The sequence below is a fragment of the Salvia miltiorrhiza genome, chromosome 6 (assembly GCF_028751815.1).
Source record: "Salvia miltiorrhiza cultivar Shanhuang (shh) chromosome 6, IMPLAD_Smil_shh, whole genome shotgun sequence".
In the NCBI taxonomy this organism is placed as follows: Eukaryota; Viridiplantae; Streptophyta; class Magnoliopsida; order Lamiales; family Lamiaceae; genus Salvia; species Salvia miltiorrhiza.
Window position 1 is genome coordinate 20011098 of NC_080392.1, and position 22873 is coordinate 20033970.

The window sequence follows — 22873 nt, forward strand, 5'->3', positions numbered from 1 at the left end:
TAAAAAGAAAAGAAAGTGAAACATTATAGGGTAGACTGTCCAACAACAAACAAGCCCAAAAATGCAAATTATTTAAACACTATTCTACTTTTTGACAACAGCCACAACTTGTTTGATCTCATATACATACCACGTTACGTATCACTTGGATCCTCAATGATGTGGCCTCACATGGAAAAATGTGTGAAATGTGCATAGGCAAACACTGAGACCCAGATGATGCAAGATAACGATTTTATTTGATTTTTTTTTCTTTTCAGACAGCTTCTTCCTCCACACTAGCAGCTGTCGCAAGGTTACCAATGCTTGTTCCAGCTATGTATCCACCCGACCAAGCGTTCTGCGACAAAAATCAAGATTGCATAAAACTTGAGGAAGGAGGCATATATCCACCAAATTATAGATCCTTCAAGTAAACAAGCCCTAAAAGAAAAGAACACGTGCAAAAGAGACATGAACACAGGTACCTGGAAATTGAAGCCTCCAGTTATGCCGTCAATATTTAATACCTACAAAGTTAGCTCTCATAAGCAAAATAATGACTCAAACCTGACAAAATACAAGAATCTAGTTGTATATATCACGTCCAGTTCACTCCTAAAACGATACCAAAGTGACGCCATGTAAAGCAATAATACCTCCCCGGCAAAGAATAGATGTGACTGGATTCGGCTCTGCATGGTGTTCAGAGATATCTGAAAAAAGCCCGGTTTTAGGAAAGAAAAAAAAATCCACGATCACATATATCCACAGCAATATATACAGCTGAACACACTTAAAAGCACAGAGAAACAACAAAGAAGAGAGAGAGAGAGAGAGAGAAATATAGTACCTCAGACAATGGAACACCTCCAGCAGTGACAAACTCATCCTTGAATTGACCCTACATTTTATTACGAGTACAAATTCAATGAATACAAATAGAAAATGAAAAAGGCATAATCATAGAAGAAAAAATTATTAGTATACCTTTCCCTTCACTCTGAAGGAACAGTTTTTCAGATGATAAGCAATTGATATTAAGGAGTTGTTGGATACATACGCCCATAAAAGATCCCCATCCAAACCCTTTCAGAGAAAACAGAGGTCAATCACCACCACCACCAATAAAAAATATACCCAACAAAAAGAAACAACAACAAAACATGTTTCAGTGGGATGGCCGCTCAACCTCACGTTCTAAAATATATCTCCAGAATCTTTTCACAAGGCCAAGTTCTGAAGGAAATGAATTGACAACTTTTTGTTTCTGTAGATGCAGAGAGAAAAATTAGATACAGAAAATAACACGAACAGCTGATGGACTTTAACCGTCACTATGTAAAAACACAGTCATCACTTCCTGAAATAAATTGTATTAACAGTAGGGTGAAATGGTCTTTTGAGAAAATCTGATGCTTGCTGTTTATAATGCAGTACATATCTTGATTACTGGTGTTTGTATATTATCACAGTCATCACTTTGTTTTGTGACTTGAGACTGCTTTCTTTCATTCTAGAGGAGAATTCTAAGTCTTAACAGCTAAGAAGCATAACTTAATTAAGAAACAAACTAAAGTATTTAAGAGAAGAACTTAGGTCATAACAATTACCGCAAACTTATTTTTGTGTTCAATAAGAAGTGACTTCAAACCTTCTACATTAAAATCAGGAACAAAATCCAGAAGAAGTGTGCCTGGATGAGCGTTATTCAACCGTTAAGAAGATAATGAAACAAAGGGAAAGGTAGACGAACAAAGCTCTTCTAACCTTTATAATTAGAATCTGAGAGATCACGAGCTCCCCAGGCCGACAATCGAAGAATTACTGGCCCACTAAAGCCCCAGTGTGTTACCAACACTGGCCCAACCTTTTATTTGAAAATCAAGATCAGTCTCTATCCTATTTAAATGCTACATAGCTGCCAACAAAATTCTTGCCTGTGTGAGTGCGGGTATGCTCTTCTGAACAGTTTCCAGCTTCAATTGTGCTTTCACCTTAGGGAATGTAACCTGAGTATCAGGAAGAGAATAGAAGAACAGTTACCACTAAAGAGAAACAACAATATATGCATTGAAATTTAGATAGTTTATTCAATGAGTTATGAAGTTTAGAGAAGAATGTGATTAAATTTTTTTCTAGACAAGAAAAAAGGATAGCAAGTAGACAGGCACAGGAGATGCAGTAAGGATCCTTAGAATTGAAAAGAAACATATAAGGTCCGCGTAAATCCAGTTATGTGATTTGAAACTATGAATGGTGAGCTTAGTAAAGTGGATGCTTGAAAGATGAGTGGGAAATAATTAAGGACAATACAAAGTTCCTTTTATATAAATGAAAGTAAAATTGTGAATGAGAAGCCATGAAGATGCTCTTTGAACAGGTAGGATCACATTTGGAAAGTGATCCTAATCAATTCAAAAGATGTCTAGCCTTAACCTGAAGGCAAACCCACAAATCAGAATTGGTTTTTGCTTCTTTAAGAACTCTATGCTGCAACAAGCAAAGAGCATATATTCCGAATTCTGAAGATAATCAGAGGCTTATTCTAAAATATCGGCAGGAGAATTACCCCAGACAATTCTACTAACTGAAAATCATCAATCTTGAAAGTGAATAGACTGGGTACAGGCTTCACAATAGAATGACCAAGTTGTGCAGCAAGTTTGTAGCCCTGAAAAGGTATGGACACAGGTTAAGATCACAAGCGTGGAGCGGAAGGGAAGGAACAATGAGCACGACAACTGAAATTGGATGCAACCTGCTCACTACTACCACTAGCAATCATTAAGTAATTCGCTTCAGCATACTCAACATAATCAACTGTGCGTTTTTCTACTTTGATAGAGAATTTGCAACCATCAATTGCTGACACACTTGTAACAGTTTTACCAGTCTCCAGAACAACTGATAGAAAGAAGCAGTCAGCACCAACTTCAGGTATATTATGATCATGGAAAAGCACAAGTTATGCGCTCAAGCATTCTGGCTCTATCACATGGTTATTAAACATAGCAATGGTAGAAAACCATTTTCAATTTTTGGAACAGTAATTGATATCATCTAAACTAAATCATAAAATTATCCTGACAAAAGATTAGCAAGCATTAGCCAGAATACCTACCCCCTCTCCTCCTCGCTTCAGACATTAGGCAGTCTATAATAGTAGATGAGCTGTCAGTGACTGGAAATACTCTTCCGTCAAGTTCAGTCTGAAGGACAACGTAAAAGTCAATCCAGAAGACACATGTATGGGACAGATATTCCTATTCTAGAATAAAATAACTTTTATATGAGAACTGGAAATTTGAAACTGCCTTTAGTTCAACTCCACGATCTGAAAACCATGACATGGTATCATTTGGGCCATGCACATTGAAAAATGATCCTCGCAATTCTTTATTGCCTCTTGGATAGTTTCCTGCCAAAACCTATGCCAATTGTCAGCAACAGCACTTGAGACGGCTCAAACATAATTAATACCCAAAATGAAACTTTAGCATTTCTCAAGAACCATCAAATGATAGCTAGACCTAGGAATACTCATATGACGACTATATACATGTTTTAATTGTTTATGTAAAAAAACAGTTTTATCCAATCAAAGCCAAAATAAACTCAAATGTTGAAATTTTCAGTTGGGGCTTATACTTTTCCATCCTAAGTATGACCATTTTAGATTTTGCCAACTAATAGCTAGATCGTGATAGTTTTAAAAGAGAAGGATTGTGTACTCGTAGTCTACTGCAGCTGCCCTGGCGTAGGAATTCCAAACATGAAATTTAAAGACAGAGCATTTAATAGGAAAGGAGTGCAAACCGGATGAACGATAACTCAAGCTTGAACATCAGAAAAACTTCAAAATAAACTTGTAGCTCAATTAGTTCATAAGATGAAACACAAATTTTGAGCATGTCGGCATCAAAACAAACAAATGACAAGGACTGGCACGTATACGGCTGGCAGAATCCCATCCAGATGCAGGAGGAACCTTTTACAAACTTATGAAGCTACTTAATATGCGTGTGTGTGTGTGTGCCTGCTCCGATTTCCACATTCAAATATGCAGTTTCAACCATTTTACTGTCTAATGAAATTGCAACATAATAAGAAGACAAGAACCCTTACCACATTATCAGTGTAAGAGCCATTTGTCACATTACATCGACCACCACCAGAAATCTTAACCTGGGAAAATGCAAAATCCATTCCAAGATAAGAACAAAGGAAGATAAATTTTTAATTCCTCGAACAACAACAATAAAATAAACTTGTGTAAGCAATCACCGCAAACACAAAACCTTGGATAACGGCTTTCCTTTCTCCATAACAACAACATTGAGGTCAGGCGCAACCGTTTTCGCTCTAATCGCTCCATAAATGCCGGCCGCTCCGCCGCCTACTACCACCAGCGTTTCCTTAGTTGGCTGCTCAACAAAATTCCACACATTCAATAATAAAACCGATGAAATCCACTGCGCCTATAGTATCACCGCTACTGACTTAGCGAAAACAAAAATATATATTCACCTTGGCAGACAACGAGAGGACAATCGCGCAATATCTTCTTTTCCGGTTGGAGAGAAGAACATAAGCACAATTTTTTGGCGGAAGTGAGATTCTTGAGAGGAACTCAGCTTGGAGAAGAAACCGCGGGAAACATGTGTTCATCTTGCAGTGTGGTTTTGAGGAGGCAGAGTAGCAGAGCAATGATAAAATGGTCTCGGTCTTTTTTCGGGAGGGTTTAAGATAAATTTTTGTCGGGTTGTGGGTTTTTCAGATAAATAAAATAAAATGGGAAAAAGAAATACTACTATCTTGGCCAATAATAGCACATTTTCCATTTTTGTTTGTCCTCCAAAAATAAAAGTAATTAGGGTCTCTATTTTTTAATTTATGTGTTCAACTTACTTTTACTGGTTTTCAATATAGGATTAAGTGGGATAATTTATAACCAGAATTATTAGTGTGGATTTTGACAGATTATTAGACAAGGTGTGTTGTTTGCTATCATGGAAAAATAATCCTAACTAGTGTTTGGTATTGTCATCATTAGTTTGAATAAACATATAAACAGACAAAAGTACCCTCTAATATTTTCGAAAATTCCACCCTTGTCCTCAATAATTAAGATCAAAACACTCCTCCATATTCCCACTACCTCCTTTCGGCTAACCTACAGCACGCGAGAAGAAGAGGAACCGTCACACACAGCACAAGCAACTCCGAAATCCAGCAAGGAATACACCCGTCGTCGACTGTTGAAGATAGCACCGGCAGAAAAGAATAGATCACAACATGAGTCAGTCAACACACGGTAAGTTGCGTTTCGGTGAGCCTATTCTCTCCGATATTTTTTTCCGCCATGGATTTAATACATTTCATACTTGTTGCTTTGACAGAGCATATGGCAGTACTCTATCATCATCGTTGTTATTGTAGGCTATTTTCCGATGCCAATGACTTTGTATCAGAAAATAAATGAAAACAATACTGTTTCATTACTTGAGCTTCAATTTTTAGTTGTTCGTCTTCATTATAGGAATGCCGTGATGTATGTGCTCCGTGTTTATCATACATTTTTTAGGCGTTGCAATAATGATATGAACATGTTGGATTCATTCACAGCTCTTGTACATCACCTTCGCTAGTTTTTTTTTTTCCAGCATTTGTTATGTTGATTTGAACATATATATGATGTGATTCGCTTCTCAGCCACCACAGGAACAACTCGAACTGCCCGAGCTACCAAGGCTGACCAAAAGCGACGTACTTGGTCCGTTCGCGAGGAAGAAGTGCTCATCGCCTCTTTGAAGGAGCTCGTCGCTCAAGGGTGGAAATCCGACAACGGATTTCGCGGTGGATATTTGAGCAAGTTAGAGGAGGGCTTGAAGAAAGAATTTCCGAACACGGACTTGAAGGGGATGCCGCACATCAACTCGAAAGTTATGACGTGGAAGAAGACATACTATTTATTGTGGAATATCCTCAAAGTCAGCGGTGTCGGCTTCAACGTTAACGGGAAGCATATGATCGATTGCGACGACGAACAATGGGAGCACTTTGTGAATGTAAGTACCATGAACTCAATATTAGGTTTCATACTACATTCTACGACAGTTTATGTTCCCCTTTATCCAATGGATGTTTCAAATAATTGTAGAATGGATGAAGTTGTTGGTTTATTTTCAATCGAACTTTTACTACAGCAACAAATCACATTGTTGCTTTGATCTCTATAGTCAAAGATTTTACTAAACTCATTATAATTTGTTTCAATTATGAAGGCAGATAGCAAGGTGGCCAACTTCCGCTACAAGAGTTGGCCTTATCTTGAGGATTGGAAAATTATATTCGGAAAGGATAGGGCTACGGGAGATGAGGCGGAGGACCTCATGGAGGCCGCACACGACATGTATCACAAAATTGACCTCAGCGACCTCAACGAAAATGGCGACTATAATGTCCAGCTCGAAGACATATTCGAAAATGACTTTTCAACGGACAACGCTAGCCAAACCCAAGGACAAGCCGAGAGCGTACCGGCGCCAACTGTGGCTCCAGCAGCCGGCAAGAAGCGGCGTCGTAGCGATGGGTTCGATGAAAAATTCTTTCATGCGTTGCATGAAATTGGTCGGGGCACGGAGAGTAGGCTTGAGACTATCTCAAGTAGGATGGGATTCGATTTCGACATGTCAAAGGCGCGGAGGGAGGTTAACGGAATATTAAGTGCTATACCAGGGCTTTCACAGATCGATAGGTTCGATGTTTGCAACATGCTTGCTACGGAGGATAAGATTCTTGACGTGTTTTTGAGCTTACCGGATGATGAGAAGGCAGACTACGTGGTATACTTGCTCTCAAGGAAGAGTAAGTAGAAGCGCGGTATGCTACGCTGCTTGGAAACTTTTTTGCGATGCCGCTTCATATGACGTTCGGTCTAAGACTTTGCTGGTCTCTGTTTTTTTTTTTTGCTTGCTTTTGAAAAGCTTAGTTGCACTCTTCAATCTAATTGCTACCTACTATATTTCGCTCCAGCTATGTTGGTTTGGTTTGATCTTTTGGTGATATTGTTGGATGTTATTGGTGTTAGGAGGTCATGAATATTTGCATTTTGTTTATTTGCCTTGGCATATTTGTTTTGATATTGGTTTTGATATCCAAGTTCATGGCGTAAGGAGAAACCTCCAGTTATATGAGCTCCACTCATTTTTTTAAAATTTATATGATAAAATGGAAATGAAAAAGTTCAACATAGTAGCAGCAATGAGAAACAACGCCGACAAATTTGAAATTGGAAGTGAAAAAACAAACAACAGCAACTTAAATTAACAAACGCCGTCCGAGGGCAGCAGCGGGAGCAAAGCGGTAGCGCGCACTACTTGAAAGGCGAAGACGACGCACACAAGCTGCCGCCGTATGTAGTTGATGGCTGTCCATCGTCGTTCCTCTTCGCCGCGTGCGAAGCGGGCCGCTTGAATTTATTTTTAAGAGAATTCCACGAAAAAGTTGTGGACATCTTGCTCGGGTTCCCACCGGCCGGTGCAATGCTAGATGACGCGTCGTCGACGAATAGCTTTCTACAAACGGGTTTGGGTATCGACAACGTTACCTCGTCGTCGCTTGATCCGGCTTCTTTCTTTACGGTTGAAGAGTCCTCGATCAATATGAGAGTATGAGAAAGCTCGGTCTTCACATCGTACATCCCAAATAAACCGCACATTTGTAAGAATTCCGGCTCACCGGCATGGTAGTAAGCTCTAAGGAGCGCATTTTCCTACAATAAAATTATAGGTGAAGGGAAGTAATCACATATTAGAATTATAATGCTAGACTTGAAGTATATTATAACGGAACCAAGAATATACCTTAAATAAACGTTCCCAAACTTCATCGACGGAGTATACGACATTGTCATTCTCATCGTATCGAGTATCCTTACGGTTACACAAATACTTGAACGAGACGTAGCGATCTTGAAGAAAGGCCACGCGCCCCTCTACTTCATCCAATGACACATCCACATTGAGTTTGGAGTTTAAAGTCATCATCGCGTGCATTAGAACGTGTGGGGATAAATGGGGTGGTGAAGGCCGACATTCCTCTATTTTTTCGATGAGACAAGCTAAGAGTAATTTATCCTTGCTCGAATCCCACTTGCAAGGATAAAGGTATAACGCTTGAGAGCCTACCGGTGGGAAAGTCATGGTGAGATAGGAAGCAAAAATTCACACGAGATTTACTACTAAAAATGGTACTCTTCTTATGAATAGGTGTTTGTCATTGAGAATATCTCAATAACCTTTTATAGATGAGGTTTGCGTCATTTGGCCAAAGCTATAAATAATTTGGTGGTTGGGAATTCATTTTAAATTGGCCTTTGTCATGACAAATGCAAAATTAGTTTACATTGGAAATATTCAAAAATTAATTATGGTGTGTTTGACTGTTTTTTTGGTGAAAATAAGAATTAATACAAGTCTTGGAATTCACATAATTAATTTCGAAAATAGTGGTTTCCACCTTTTCTTCATAATCGAAATAATTTTTTTATTTGTACAATGACTTCATTTTCAAGATTTGGAGTATTGTGTAGCATCCTTGAACCTCGAGAACTTAATAATAAGTTCACTCTATTTTATTTGTAACATACAACATATCATAATTGACTTCAATTTTTTGTTGGGTTCCACAAATGAAGGAGTCAACAACCAAATTAGCATTAATGATAATCCAATATCTTGTTCGAGAATAGGTATGATACCAAAATCAAAAATAACGTATAGCTACATAAACCAAAACTAAAACAAAGTATGATGGACACTGCTAGGAGGTATCAACATATGACACCTTCACATGAATTTGCCAACCAAAATTCCAATAATAAGCACGGCTAATGTGAAACAAAGTAGGGCGCAAAAGAGCTCAAATATCCCAACGGTCGCCTTCAATCCCATAACCGGCAATCCCACGCTGTTGGAATTCGATTGTGGTAAGGGCTGTGTCGAAGTAACGTCGCCGAACTCTTGGCTTCGAGAAGACTCGGCGGCCGACTGCACATTTCTTGCGCGAAGCCCATGGTACTCGTCATACCAATGAAAACCGTCCCAATGATTCCCACCCGTTGGACACTTGTAGTACAAACGTCCGGGGTTCTGTGATCCAACACCGGCGCATTTGAGATTCATAATGCCGTTGCCACAACTACAGGGTGGATTTGGCGTTGACACCTCCGACGCAACAGCCATCTACACTGTTTAAAGAATCAACAGTCAAAAATTGGAATCAAAATAAAAATCAAAACATCAATCGCAACAACAAGAATTGGCAGTTTTCATTGCCCTATGCATAAACGGAAGTTTTACCAAAATCATAATAAACGTGGCAGCAACCTCACATAACAAGAACAACAATATTAAAACTCATATTAATAAACAAGTATGAATGATATAGAGGAACAAACCTAATTATTAGACACATATTGCATCCACATGGATTCGGCTAGGGTATTCCTTGCCGCGTTCCATTGGGGAGAACTCTCAACATGGTCTATGAATTCATCCGTCGCTTGATCTAAGGTTGCATCGTTATCTTGAGGCATGGAATCTAGCTGTTGTTCTATAGGGTCAACCGACATCTCCATCCGACAAAAAATATTGAGCAAGAAGGCAGCCATTATTAGCCTATTTTGTACTCGAATTGGATAAAACGAGGGTGATCTAAGAATAGCCCATCTCATCTTCAAAATACGAAAGCTCTCTCAATTGCATTCCTTGCCTTACTATGTCTCAAGTTGTAAAGTTCTTCCTTGTTTTGTGGTCGTGCATTGTTTGGACCCCACTCTTTTAAATGGTACCTAACGCCTTTGAACGGCGTTAGGAAACCCTCGCTATTTGCATATCCGTTGTCACACAAGTAGTATTTCCCTATCAATATAAATATATCATAGAAAAATTAAGTAATGCTTACAGTATATCTTTAAATTATAAGTAATGCATTAACTAAACATAATTCATGAATGTACTTTGGAACCCTTAGACCATGAGGTCTACTAATGGCGTCTCGTAAGATTCTAGAGTCTGCAGCCGATCCTTCCCAACCGGTGAGAATGTAACTGAAATTCAAATTTCGATCACAAACACCTAGCACATTCGTTGAAATATGGCCTTTCCTTGTCCTATACCGGGGTTTCTCGTCATTAGCAACCATGACACTGACATACGTGCCGTTTAAGGCCCCTAGACAGTCCTTTGTAAGAATTTAGATTACATTAGTACAAACACCAATGTAAATACGAAAATTATTTAATAAATAAAATATGGTTCTTGCTATGTGTACCTTGAACCACCGCCACCGCGGATCAGTGAAATCCGCAGGAACAGCTTCGGGTTTGGCTAGAAGAGTTCATGATTCTGAATAATCGCCCCTAGTACAGCATGTACGTAGTGCGAGATTGTTTGTCCAAATCTCCAGAAGTCAAAACGAACTACCCTATTTTTTTTATGGTGGGCCAACACGGACAAGAACATTGCTACTTGTTCTTCTACTGTTACAAATCGACCATCAACCAAACCCCCCCGCTCACGCAAAATAAAACAAAGCTTAGCAAAAGACCTACGGTCCATACGAAGGTTTGCAATACAATCAACATCGTTAAGACCTATTAGATGGTGTAAATGTTTTTCTTGATCCGGCAATTTATGCACTATCTCGTATTTAAGGTTTGATGTCACACGCCATCTTTTCATTAACCTAGTTCGACGATAATATGCACATAACAATGCCACTTGTACAATGTGTGTCACGCCCCAATTCCCGAAGGAAGGCACGAATGCCGAAACGTGACTAGGGGTTGGATTTAAGAAGCGGGAAAGAAGGGGGTAATAATAATAATAATAATAATAATAATAATAATAATAATAATAATACATAGATAACTTATTTAAGTAGCAATATTTTTTAATATTAAAGTCGGAAAGTTTGGCTCAGCACGCTGGTGGTTTAGAACCAGTCTACAAATACGTGCGGCTAAACAATCGGACATTTAATTACAATTTTAATAAAGCGGTAAATGATGGGGTAACCAAGTCTAGCTCGCCTAAAGGAGTTGACCGACCAGCTCACTCATGAAATTGGCATAGCACAACATGATCATGAGGGCTTTGGTCAAGCATCCAAGAGGGGCCGACTACATGCACTCTCCATCGAGCGGTAAATAATGATTTGCGTACAAATAAATAATAATACCAAACATTCATTCTATATATATATAATCTTTAATTATAATTTTTACATACTCAAAATGTATAATAGACTTTTTATTATAATAGTTTTTTCAAAATATTGCAGCCAGCCCTCCACAGCTGCTTCCATCTCCACCAACTTACTGACCTGAAAAGATTAAAAGAATTTTGGGCTGAGTACTAGTGTACCCAGTGGGTCATGCATTTTTGAAATAATCATTTCCATATGATAGTCCATGCATGTATGTGAATTATAGAAGGTTTTAAAAATAAATATTTAACTTCTATAATCACAAAATATTTTCATTCATTTGCGCGCGCCATACCGTAACACCACTGCTACCCTTATCCTTTCATTCGTAGTCCCTGGGCGACCCCTGAGAAGTAATCATTTATTCGTTCATTAACTAGATGGGACCCCCGGGACGAACCCACGTCAGCTACACCATCTAGCCGGATTAAGGGCGAATCCAAAATCCTCATTTCGTCTATAAGGCTCGTGGGGATCAATCCACTACCTTAAGACAGTGCGCACAACTTTTAATAGGTGTGTCAGACCCATTAAAAGCCACAATTGTTAACATAAGAGCATTAAACAGTGGGAGAACGTGAAAATATTTCATGGACATACCACTTTTTATCTAACAATAACAGAGCTTAATAACTCAAATATACTTTGGACGAAATAGAACCCACCTTTTTTTCTATTATTGGTCGACACCTCCTGTCTTTTAATATTTCTGCGTTATAATTTTGTGGTTTATTGCAACCATCCGACCACATATTTATATAGGTGATTTATAGCTATGCTTAGTCATTTATAGACGTATCCATAGGTTAGTAGGTTTGATTGGTTTGTTTCTTAAATTCCTACACTTGTTTCGTAGCTTCATAGGTATGGTTAGTCACTTTATCAACTTCTTACACTTATTCCTGCTTAATATATATATCAATACTTTGCATGATTGCTACGTAATGGTATTTTTGTCCATGCATTTATATATATATTTAACTCTTATGTTTTCAATAACTATTATACACTTTTCGTTTATATATATGATAGCTAACTATAGCCATGCATGCACACGTAGGTACACTTTCAAATTTATTAAGTTAATTTCATGCATTCCATGCACATATATATATATATATTATAATATACACACTACATGCTATTATATATAATATAACTAATTATTAACCTAAGGCTTTTTAGTATAGCTATATATATATATACGTATATAATAATCAGTTTAAGATATATATATGTATATGCTAGCTATACATTATATTATATATAAAATCAATTTTATAAGAATATATATTTGTATATCTATTATATATATAAGTATTTTTATTTCACAATTTCTAAATAAATTCTTTTAGGTAAAATATATCTTTAAGTTTAGGATAAATAAATAATATAACAATATAATGCAATTGAGCTAATGCTATGAAAATGCTTAAGAAATGTAAATGCAAATTTTAAATATGAGAGAAATGAGTAACGACATATTTATTCTAAAATCTAATTTATTCTAGGCTTAAATAAATCCCAGATTTTTTCAAATCTCACCAAATATCCTATAGAATAATCTAATATTATCTTATGGAAAATCGGGGTGTTACAACGTGAAATCTTAATATCTCTTGCAATAATATGAATTGCATGTCAGCTGCACAAATACTCTCCGAACCGGACATCTTACGAACGAATGACTGGTAAAGCAGGCTATGGCAGATCCTAGTGATTCACATAAAAATTATTTTTATTAATTAATATTCTCTAGTATAAAATTATCAAATCAAAGAAAGACTATCAACTGATTTAGTATGTTCGAATTCAGTATATTATTTTATCTCTAAACTGAGAGAACGCCAGGAAAGGTAAAAAATAGGAAGACGTCAACACTCATATCAAATTAATAAACACCTCGTCATGATAAAAATAAGAAACAGAAAGGTGCCAAGAATCTACAACAAAGTAATAAACACCTCGTCATCAAAAATCATAACATTATATATCGAAACCAATAAACTGAAAGTACACCCCAAAAAGACAGGATATTAAAACGAAAAAACAGAATTGTATGAATCTTGCTACTTCACTAATAAACACCTCGTCATCAAATATCATAATAAGCCATATCGAAACAAAAAAACTGAAACAACTTCACTAAGAAACAGTATATGACAACTATCAAAAAGAAAGGCATAAGGAAACTATATTAAATTAAACCTGGAAATCCATCACACATCAATATGAAAACTTGAGAGCAGAAAGGCATCAAAGATGTATACAAAAATCGATAAACATAAAGCCACCGATGAAAACACTGGTCAAGCAGCGTCTTAGGAGCTCAAACAACATAAAAAACTCCCTGAATAATGCATCAAAGTTTACCAATCCAATACCCAAATTCAATTAAACATCCACACAGCAGCTATCTCGACGAAAACCTAAGCATAATTAATGTATCTACACAGCTCTCACAATGCAGTGACACAAATAATTGGCTGAATATTCAGAAATTAACGTGAACAACAAGGAAATGCAACTCACATGTAACCTCCTGACCTTCGAGTGGATATTCTCAACCCTTCCGTACAACGCGTGTTTAAAAAAAAAGTTAGATGCGAACAAACGATGTGGAAATCCAACCAAAATATGATATTCCACAGCTCATATGAGAATTACAGTGGTCGGATTTTTGTTTGACATTGTGGCGTGATATTAATAGGATGTAGATTGAAATGAGAAATTGTGAAAAATAGAACCCCAATTTCAAAATTTTCGAAATCAATTAACTTTATAGTGAAATGTAAAAATTGTGCATAATCCATGAATTAGACATATGGGAAATGTGAAATCTTAACAATTGGAATGAAAATGGAACATTCACAACAATTTGGGAGAAATACAACCTGAGATGGAAGGTATAATCTTCAAGCTTGGCGTCGCCGTTCAGTTGCCGGAAGCAGCGTCCTCGACCTTACAGGCGGCGAGAGAGTGTTCTGGTTGGCGAGAGATGGCTGCGATTAACGACGACAGATTAAGACACGGTGGAGGGAGAGGCGGCGATTAGGGCAGACGAAGAAGATGGAAGAAAGGTTTGGGATGAACAAAGAGAGGGAGACGACGATACAGAGAGATGGTAGAATGAGAGAGATGAGGCGATTAGGGCTTGTAGAAAGAGTATCATTGGAAGTTGTGCAGAGGGGTAGACAAAAATTATGACGCCAAACCTGGTTTAATTTTATCCCATGGGGGAGGTGGTATTATTAATCCTGAGAAATCAGGATTAATAATACCGGGTCGTAGGATAAATTCGGATCATCAATATTATTATTACAGAATACCAAACATTGGACAATTCCGTACTAAATTAGCTAATACTGGTTAAAAACCCATACCAAACAGCCCATGCCTAATTCACTGTTCAACTAAGGAAATGGGTGAGGGGGTGGACTCCGGTTAGTATAGCTAGGGGTGGAGCAAAATACCGAAAAATCGGTATATCGCACTTACCGTACCGAAAAAATACCGAAAATACCGAAATTTCGGTATACCGAAAATTTCGGTACGGTATTGTACCGTACCGAAGATTTTCGGTACGGCAACGGTATCATTTTCCTCATACCGCGGTATACCGATATATACCGATACCGCGGTATATGCCGAAAAACCTGTATATACCGTTGTTTAGGTATATACCACCGGTATATACCGATAGTATATACCGAAAAAATCCGTATGCCGTCGGAATCAATTATATATATATATATATATATATATATATATATATATATATATAGGGAGAGGATCATGTGTGAACTGATGAACAACGATGTTCATGTGCGAATCAATGAACAAATACATAAAATACATGAACAAAAACATATGAACAACGATGTTCATGGAGAACCATGAACAAATACATAAAATACATGAACATAAGCACATGAACAACGGTGTTCATGAACACCGTTGTTCATGTGACGCATGAACAACGATGTTCATGACTTAATGTTGAACAATCGTTGTTCATGTCCAAATAAAGGGCTGTGATTGGTTCTCCATTCTCACAAAAAGATGTAATTCTCACTTGATCCCATCCCTATATATATATATATATATATATATATATATATATATATTAGTGGTAAATTATTTTTTTGCTTTGTTGAAGATGTGGAGTTTAATTGTTAGAAAGTTATTTGTATTTGTTTAATGAAATTTCAATATGTACAAATATACGGTATATGTTAATGGTTTGGCAATTTAGGCATGAAACGATATAACAATAATTTTGGTAATACCGTAAGGTATGGTATACCGACTTTCGGTATGGTATACCGCACTATCGGTACGACAACGGTATGAAAATTCTCATACCGAAATTTTCGGTATGCCAATCTTCGGTATACCGAAAAGTACGGTACGACAACGGTATGGAAATTCTCATACCGCAATTTACGGTATGGTATACGGTATAACGAAAAATTTTCGGTATACCGTACCGATCCACCCCTAAGTATAGCTGGAGTGGCAAGTTTATTTTTCTTTCCCAAAATTGCCCCAATTCATCTCTCTATCTCTCTCTCTCTCTCTCTCTCTCTCTCTCTCTCTCTCTCTCTTCCTCATCTCTCTGGAAGATCTTCTCTCTCGCTTTCGATCTCTCTCTGCAACATGAATCTCTCCTCATTCTCATCTTCCTCATGAAATCCGGCAAGCTCTCTCGTCGCCGAGGATCGCCGTCAACAGCCAACCCCTCCTTTTCTCGTCTCCCTTCTTTTCTTCTCTCTCTCGCCCCTCCCCATTCTCTCTCTCTTCGCCGTGAACGGCTGCGGCCACACTGCACATGCAGCGCCGGCCGCTGCTGCCACCATTCTCCAGCCCCGACTCTACTCCTTTCCCTACCCTGACCTTCAATTTGTTAGTCCTCCAGAATTCTCCAATTTCAAGAACCCTCATCCCTAAATTTCATGACCACTCTCTTCTCCGATGCGCAGCAGCTCGACGTGAATTCGCGTCGCCGTCGCTCTGTCACCGTACGATTAGCAGAGGTCTTTCGACCTCCACCGGCCGCAACTACCTCTCTTCCTCTCACTGGACTGCCAGCGGTCAACAAGACCGCCGCCGCCTGTGTGATTCTCACCGTCAACAGCCCCATCTCCCTCTCTATTCCAACGGCGAACAGCGAGAATCGCCACCCCCCCCTTCTCCTTCGGTCGGACAGCAGTAGAAGATCAGGAGATGGAGGTAGCCAAAAACCTCCATCCTCATCAATCTCCCATCTTCAAATCTTGAGGATCAAGAATGGGATTCTAGCCAGATAGATGTTCCCTTGAGTCTAGGATGCAACGAAGATGTGTATATGGCAGACATGCCTTTGCAGAATACCAAATTAATGAATTTTGATAGATACACCTTGTTGTGTGCATTGATGGAAAGGCAATAAGCTCAAATTCCCCCACTTGGGTTCTGCTCAAATTGGAACTTTTTATATGGGCTTTCATCTTCTAGAGATTCATGAAGTGAGTTCTGCGATTGGAGGGAATAAACCCCCAATTTTTTTCTGCAATAACTAAGTCGCGCCTGGAATTTCTAAAAAATGTTGGGGGTATGTTCGACTATTTATTTTATAATAACAATTCACTCATGCTCTATCAAACGCATAAACCATGGTACACGATTTTAACATTTCCTATCAAACACAATTCTAATATACCGTAACACGCCAGCCGCCCTTTTCCTTTCCTTGAGTTGGCGTAAATTGCCATAACATGACTAATAAATCAAACACGGCCTAAATAAATAATCTGAGCTTACTTAACACCTTGTTTTTACAAGTGATTTATATTTACTTTATGCTCTATATACATTTTCCTTAATTTTCGTGCCTGGACGAAATAGAATGAGTAAAAACTATAAAAACTTATAAAGACACACGCTACAAGAAATCTCACCGAACACCAATTCCGTTGGTAGACAGTATTCCGTCGGAATTTCGACAGACCGCTGTGATGTGCAAATCTGATGTCACCACTGACGGATAAGCCGATGATCGCTGTTGTCGATGGATGTTGTCCGTCAATGATGTGGCAACAAATTGGAAAAAAGAAAAGAAATTAAAGTCGGGAGTTCTATTATAATATCCTAGTCGACGTCATACCTAATTCCCCCTTCCGCAAATCCCTATCACGACTGTTGCCGCGCCATCTTCGTCTCTCTTTCACCCTCTATTTCTCCACCACACCACACCCACGACCATATCGCCGCGGCCACGATACTCTCTCATTCTGTCTATTTCTATCTCCTTATTTCTTTACCTAAATTTTGAATTTGGGTAGAGCCGTAGAGAACCCTCTGATGCCATCTCGACACCCGCCGCCACTTCAGTCGCTCCACCACTACTTCTGGTCTCTGAATCTCACAATAGCCCATACATGCTTCATCTGTCTTCATCCTTCATGTAACAACTTTGATATGATAACTCGCCGGTAAATATGGAATTTCACCGGTTTGAACAAATGAATACGCGCGGAAGACTTGAAAACGAGAAATAAAGTAAAGATAAAGGGTGGAAGTTGTCCCAAAACCCCTGACCTAACCTACGAAGTTTCCTAGAGAACGGATCTCTGGACCCCAACGATGTGATCGGTGCAGCAACTCGGAGACGTTGAATGACACACGACGGGATGATGAACTCGCCGATACGCCGATAAGTTGAATTTGCTTGGGCAAAATTCAGGAAGAACTCATAGTTCTCAAGAGAGATTAACTCACAAATATCATATATCAAAATTAGTTAGGTTTTTCGTTCACATGTAGCCATATATATAGGCAAACTAAAACCCTAATCTAAAGAAGGAAATAACGTAAAAACAAGGAAACTTAAAAACAAGGAAACAAAAGAAACTTGATCAGCAAGCTAAAATAACCCTAGCGAGAAATTCCTCTGCTCTGGAAAAGCGCAGAGGAATCAAGTCTGCTCTGACGGGACGATTCCTCTGCTCTGGCAAAGCGCATATGAATCAAGTCTGCTCTGCCGGGACGATTCCTCTGCTCTGGCAAAGCGCAGAGGAATCAAGTCTGCTCTGGCAGGACGACTTCGCTGCTCGGGCCCGGTTCCGCTGCTCTGCTCGGTTCCGCTGCTCTGCTCGGCGGACTCCTCTGCTCTGGCACAGCGACTTCAGCTCTGGCGAACTTAGCTCTGTTCTGGAGCGAATTTGGCTCTGTTCGGGCTGCATCATTCCCCTCTTCTTGAAGATGATTTGTCCTCAAATCCAAGTCGTCGATGTAAATGCCTGGATCAAAAACCAAATCTTCATTGGCTGCTAGAAACAATTGATGGACCATAGCTTTTCTCTCTTGTTCATCATTCATCTTGCCGGGATCAAAAACCAAATGCTTTGGCTCTAACTCTGATTTTGCTTGAAACGTGAACATGACGAAATTGTTGTTGAAAATACTGCCATGCTTCACTTTTCGTCCGAACAGCCATGGTTGCTCCCACCATTTATACTTAGTTTGCAACGGCGCTTCATCATAAAAGACTTCACATGCATACTGGTTGATCTGCATCAAAACCTTTGCTTCCAAAGTAATTGGAACATATTCCTCAAGCAGCACTTCCTCACGTGGCTCCAACTTAGGAGTAGATTCATCAATGTTGATATCAACCGCTCTATCAACTACCACCAATTCTTTTGGATGCAGGTATGCCTTATCGTTGCTAGTCACCACGATTGCCAGGTCAGCCTTCTTCTCCATTTTCTCCACCGGTTGTTCCTTAGCGTTCACCTTCTCTGCAGCCTTTGCGTCGACATCGCAGCACTGCTCATTTTCAACGCCCTGAACTTGTGTCAAAGCCTGTGTTGCCAAAGAAGATTTCTCACGCACTTCCTCACGTGAATCCTTCAATTCCAGCAACGTAAGATTAGACTCCTCATCTTGTACAGCAACAACCTCTTGATCGATTTCCACCAACTCCTTTGGATTCAGACCTGCCTCAACTTCGATATCCACCACAACTGCCATTTCTTCGTCGGGCTCCTCCAATTTGGGCATATTGGGATCGTTCTCCTCACTAGCAGTCACCACCTCCCGATCATCTCTCATGATCATAACCTGTGTGTTCGAACTCTCACTTATAATATGCCCGAATCCCGGAGACGTGAAACACTCTTTATCGCGATTGCAACCATCATAAACCGTCGGAGTGCCTCAATTTGCTGAACGCACACCATCGGTCCGAGACCTAAAGAACTGCTTCTTGTCATCACGTGGCAGCGCCTCATTTTTCCATTGATTCCCTTTGAACGAGGTTGATACTGCCTCCAAGTGCCCCGATTCTCATAGATCCAATCAACCTCATGATACGAGTTATGATCGTGTTTCTTTTGGATTGATGAAATATTGTTCAGCTTGATATTCTCATGATCCCTTGGTCCACCTCGCTTTGTCTTGTCACCATAAAATTGTCGACGAGCATTCTCGAAGTCTTCCTCGAAAGATTCTTCTTCTTTCATGAGACCCCTTCGAAAATTTTGAGCAGGTTGCTGTTGATGTTGCTCCCGGTAGTAATGATTAGGCACATGACGCTTTCTCATCACCACCTTCATCTCTTACCATGTCTGAATAGGTGGTTCTCCGTTTCTCCTCCGACTTGTTATCATCTGATCCCACCACACAAGTGCGTAGTCTGTGAACGCAATCGCTGCCAACTTCACCTTCTTGAACTCGGGATAGTTATGGCAATCAAATAGCAACTCGACCTTTCTCTCCCACTCAAGATATAGTTCTGGATCGCTCTTCCCTTGGAATGAAGGCATCGACATCTTCCCTGGATACGAAACGCGGCCAACGAAACCTAAATGATATGAAATTATGAACAGACCCCAATAGAAAACCCTTGAAATTTCGACCCTTACGAAACCTGGAAAATTGATACCAGATGATATGATAACTCGCCGGTAAATATGGAATTTCACCGGTTTGAACAAATGAATACGCGCGGAAGACTTGAAAACGAGAAATAAAGTAAAGATAAAGGGTGGAAGTTGTCCCAAAACCCCTGACCTAACCTACGAAGTTTCCTAGAGAACGGATCTCTAGACCCCAACGATGTGATCGGTGCAGCAACTCAGAGACGTTGAATGACACACGACAAGGGATGATGAACTCGCCGATACGCCGATAAGTTGAATTTGCTTGGGCAAAATTCAGGAAGAACTCATAGTTCTCAAGAGAGATTAACTCACAAATATCATATATCAAAATTAGTTAGGTTTTTCGTTCACATGTAGCCATATATATAGGCAAACTAAAACCCTAATCTAAAGAAGGAAATAACGTAAAAACAAGGAAACAAAATAAACTTGATCAGCAAGCTAAAATAACCCTAGCGAGAAATCCCTCTGCTCTGGAAAAGCGCAGAGGAATCAAGTCTGCTCTGGCGGGACGATTCCTCTGCTCTGGGAAAGCGCAGAGGAATCAAGTCTGCTATGCCGGGACGATTCCTCTGCTCTGGCAAAGCGCAGAGGAATCAAGTCTGCTCTGCCGGGACGATTTCTCTGCTCTGGCAAAGCGCAGAGGAATCAAGTCTGCTCTGGCGGGACGACTTCGCTGCTCGGGCTCGGTTCCGCTGCTCTGCTCGGTTCCGCTGCTCTGCTCGGCGGACTCCTCTGCTCTTGCACAACGACTTCAGCTCTGGCGAACTTAGCTCTGTTCTGGAGCGAATTTGGCTCTGTTCGGGCTGCATCAAACTTATTGAAATTGAACAATATATTTAGGGCTCAAATTTTAGGGCATTTTAGAGAATTTAAAACTTTGGTATGAATTTTAAGGCAGATTATTAAGAATTGTTGGGGTTGTAGTTATATTACTCTTGATTTGAACTTTGGTATGAATTTGTTCTCTTAAAGTGTCAAAACCAGAACCACGTCATTTGGTTGCGAAACGTCGTCGTTCTATACACTTCGCCTGCAGTAGAGGATCCGCACCATCAAATATAAGTCATCCACGACTTTTATGTATGGTCTTACCCTTGGCATTGAAGCAATAAGTAACTCAGGGACTCGAATGCAAAATCTTACATGATAGTATCACAAATTGCACACGTAGAATACATGAATGCAGCATTACAAGGGGGAGTCACAACATGAAATGCGAACATTTACAATGGGGATAAAAAGAAATCTGATTCGACAAAACAACCAATACCTAGAATAATTTCAGATAATATAAAAAAGCCTTAGTAATTGTGCCCAGTAGTAGCTGTGGAAGCCCGAATTGCTCCGGCACTGGCGTAGGGCTTTTTTTGTATGATTTCTGGGCGGCGGCTTACTTCATCTAGATTGTCAGAAGTTAACGGAGGAGGGACGCAGACGGCAGTGTTGAGCCCATCGTCTATATCCTATTGTGTATGAGCGAAATTCTTGTAGTACGATCTTCTTAGTGTACCGACAAGAAACAATTATCTGCTGAGTGGCATGAATTTTCAACTAGTCATACCTGGGAAAGCCAGAAACTATTGGTTGTTAACTTTTGATTGAAAAGGAATTATTCTTGTTAGGCCAAATAAAGAAAAAAAAAACAAAGAAAAAAACACCATAACTAAGTGATAAACAGCACGAAATAGGAGGAAAATAAAAAGGAAACCTTCTCTTAAGTGCAACAGACGCACTAGAGTTCAATGAGTGTTTCAAATTGGAGGAAGATAAGCATAAGCATATGAATCAACCTGCAATTTTTTTTTTTTTGATAAATTTATAATACTTAAATAAAGAAATTAAAAGGCCGCACCACAGGGGACTCGAACCCAAGACCTTTGGCCTTAGACATTAACCCCTTATTGCTTGGCCAATACACACATCAACATGCAATTTTTAAACAACATGAGCTGCTGAGGTTTGCATGTACATGGCTCATGCATGCAAACAAAATTATTTCTCAACTCTCAACGGTCATTTGAAACTTGAACCAAGAACACAAGAGCGATAGCTTCATAGCTTGTGCTCATAATTTCGTTAGATGCCAAGTAAAGCTCCAAGTTTAGCATGAATTGCTACACGCTGATATGAAAATTCTTAGCCTAAAACTAAAACAAAGCTCCTAGACCTCCCAACATCCTTTTGCTGGGAGTCCTGATTTTGGCAGATGATAAATTTATTGCTCTTTTAATATGTTAACAAGTACTCCTACAGTCATACATAGTATTTTCCAGCTAACAATGAGAAAGACTTATCACTTATGTACATCAGTCACCTACCATTCAAGGCAAAATTTGTCAAGCAAATGTCAAGTACGCTTTTCTTACTTGTTGATGAAAACATTTGCAAGATTGCTGATCTGCCCAATTTACTACCTTTGGTATTTTTCAGCTCAAGGCAAAACTATAGGCCTCATCAATTTACTGATATCATTGTCTCCACCTTCTTAGGCCAAATTAAGACAGGTCTATTATTCTGGTTCCCTACCTAATAAATCATCAGTGAGTTGTCATATCACTACAAAGTTCACTGATTACACAACCAGATTGCGCTTCTTCTCCTAAAAACACAATACACTATGATCATCACAAAAAACATAAGATATAGTTGCAAACCATTATCTTCTTAAGTCAAAATATCAAATCTTCTGCACC

General features: G+C 39.2%; 1 protein-coding gene and 1 long non-coding RNA gene across 2 annotated transcripts; both read right to left on the reverse strand.

The window, feature by feature from the left end:
• On the reverse strand, positions 1-4702 carry LOC130990386 (uncharacterized). Its single transcript, XM_057914626.1, has 16 exons — positions 4510-4702; positions 4281-4406; positions 4108-4167; positions 3297-3410; positions 3104-3191; positions 2741-2886; positions 2552-2653; positions 1920-1991; positions 1750-1849; positions 1593-1675; positions 1172-1249; positions 970-1068; positions 833-883; positions 639-695; positions 468-509; positions 1-340 (listed from the first exon to the last, which is right to left on the reverse strand). Exons 1-16 carry the CDS (start codon positions 4648-4650, stop codon positions 257-259), a joined length of 1443 nt encoding a protein of 480 aa, XP_057770609.1. The 5' UTR covers positions 4651-4702; the 3' UTR covers positions 1-256.
• Positions 4703-8675: 3973 nt separating this feature from the next.
• LOC130990387 (uncharacterized) lies at positions 8676-14475 on the reverse strand. Its single transcript, XR_009090954.1, has 3 exons — positions 14148-14475; positions 13786-13822; positions 8676-9232 (listed from the first exon to the last, which is right to left on the reverse strand). It is a non-coding gene; the product is annotated as an uncharacterized LOC130990387 (long non-coding RNA).
• Positions 14476-22873: the final 8398 nt, after the last annotated feature.

Excerpts from the sequence above, each read along its gene's own strand:
- LOC130990386 (XM_057914626.1), bottom strand. The coding sequence starts at position 4,650 with ATGAACACATGTTTCCCGCGGTTTCTTCTCCAAGCTGAGTTCCTCTCA. Across the intron at positions 1,069-1,171 it reads GATATATTTTAGAACGTGAG|GGTTTGGATGGGGATCTTTT; the intron begins GTTGAGCGGCCA and ends TTTCTCTGAAAG. Across the intron at positions 510-638 it reads ATCTATTCTTTGCCGGGGAG|GTATTAAATATTGACGGCAT; the intron begins GTATTATTGCTT and ends CTAACTTTGTAG.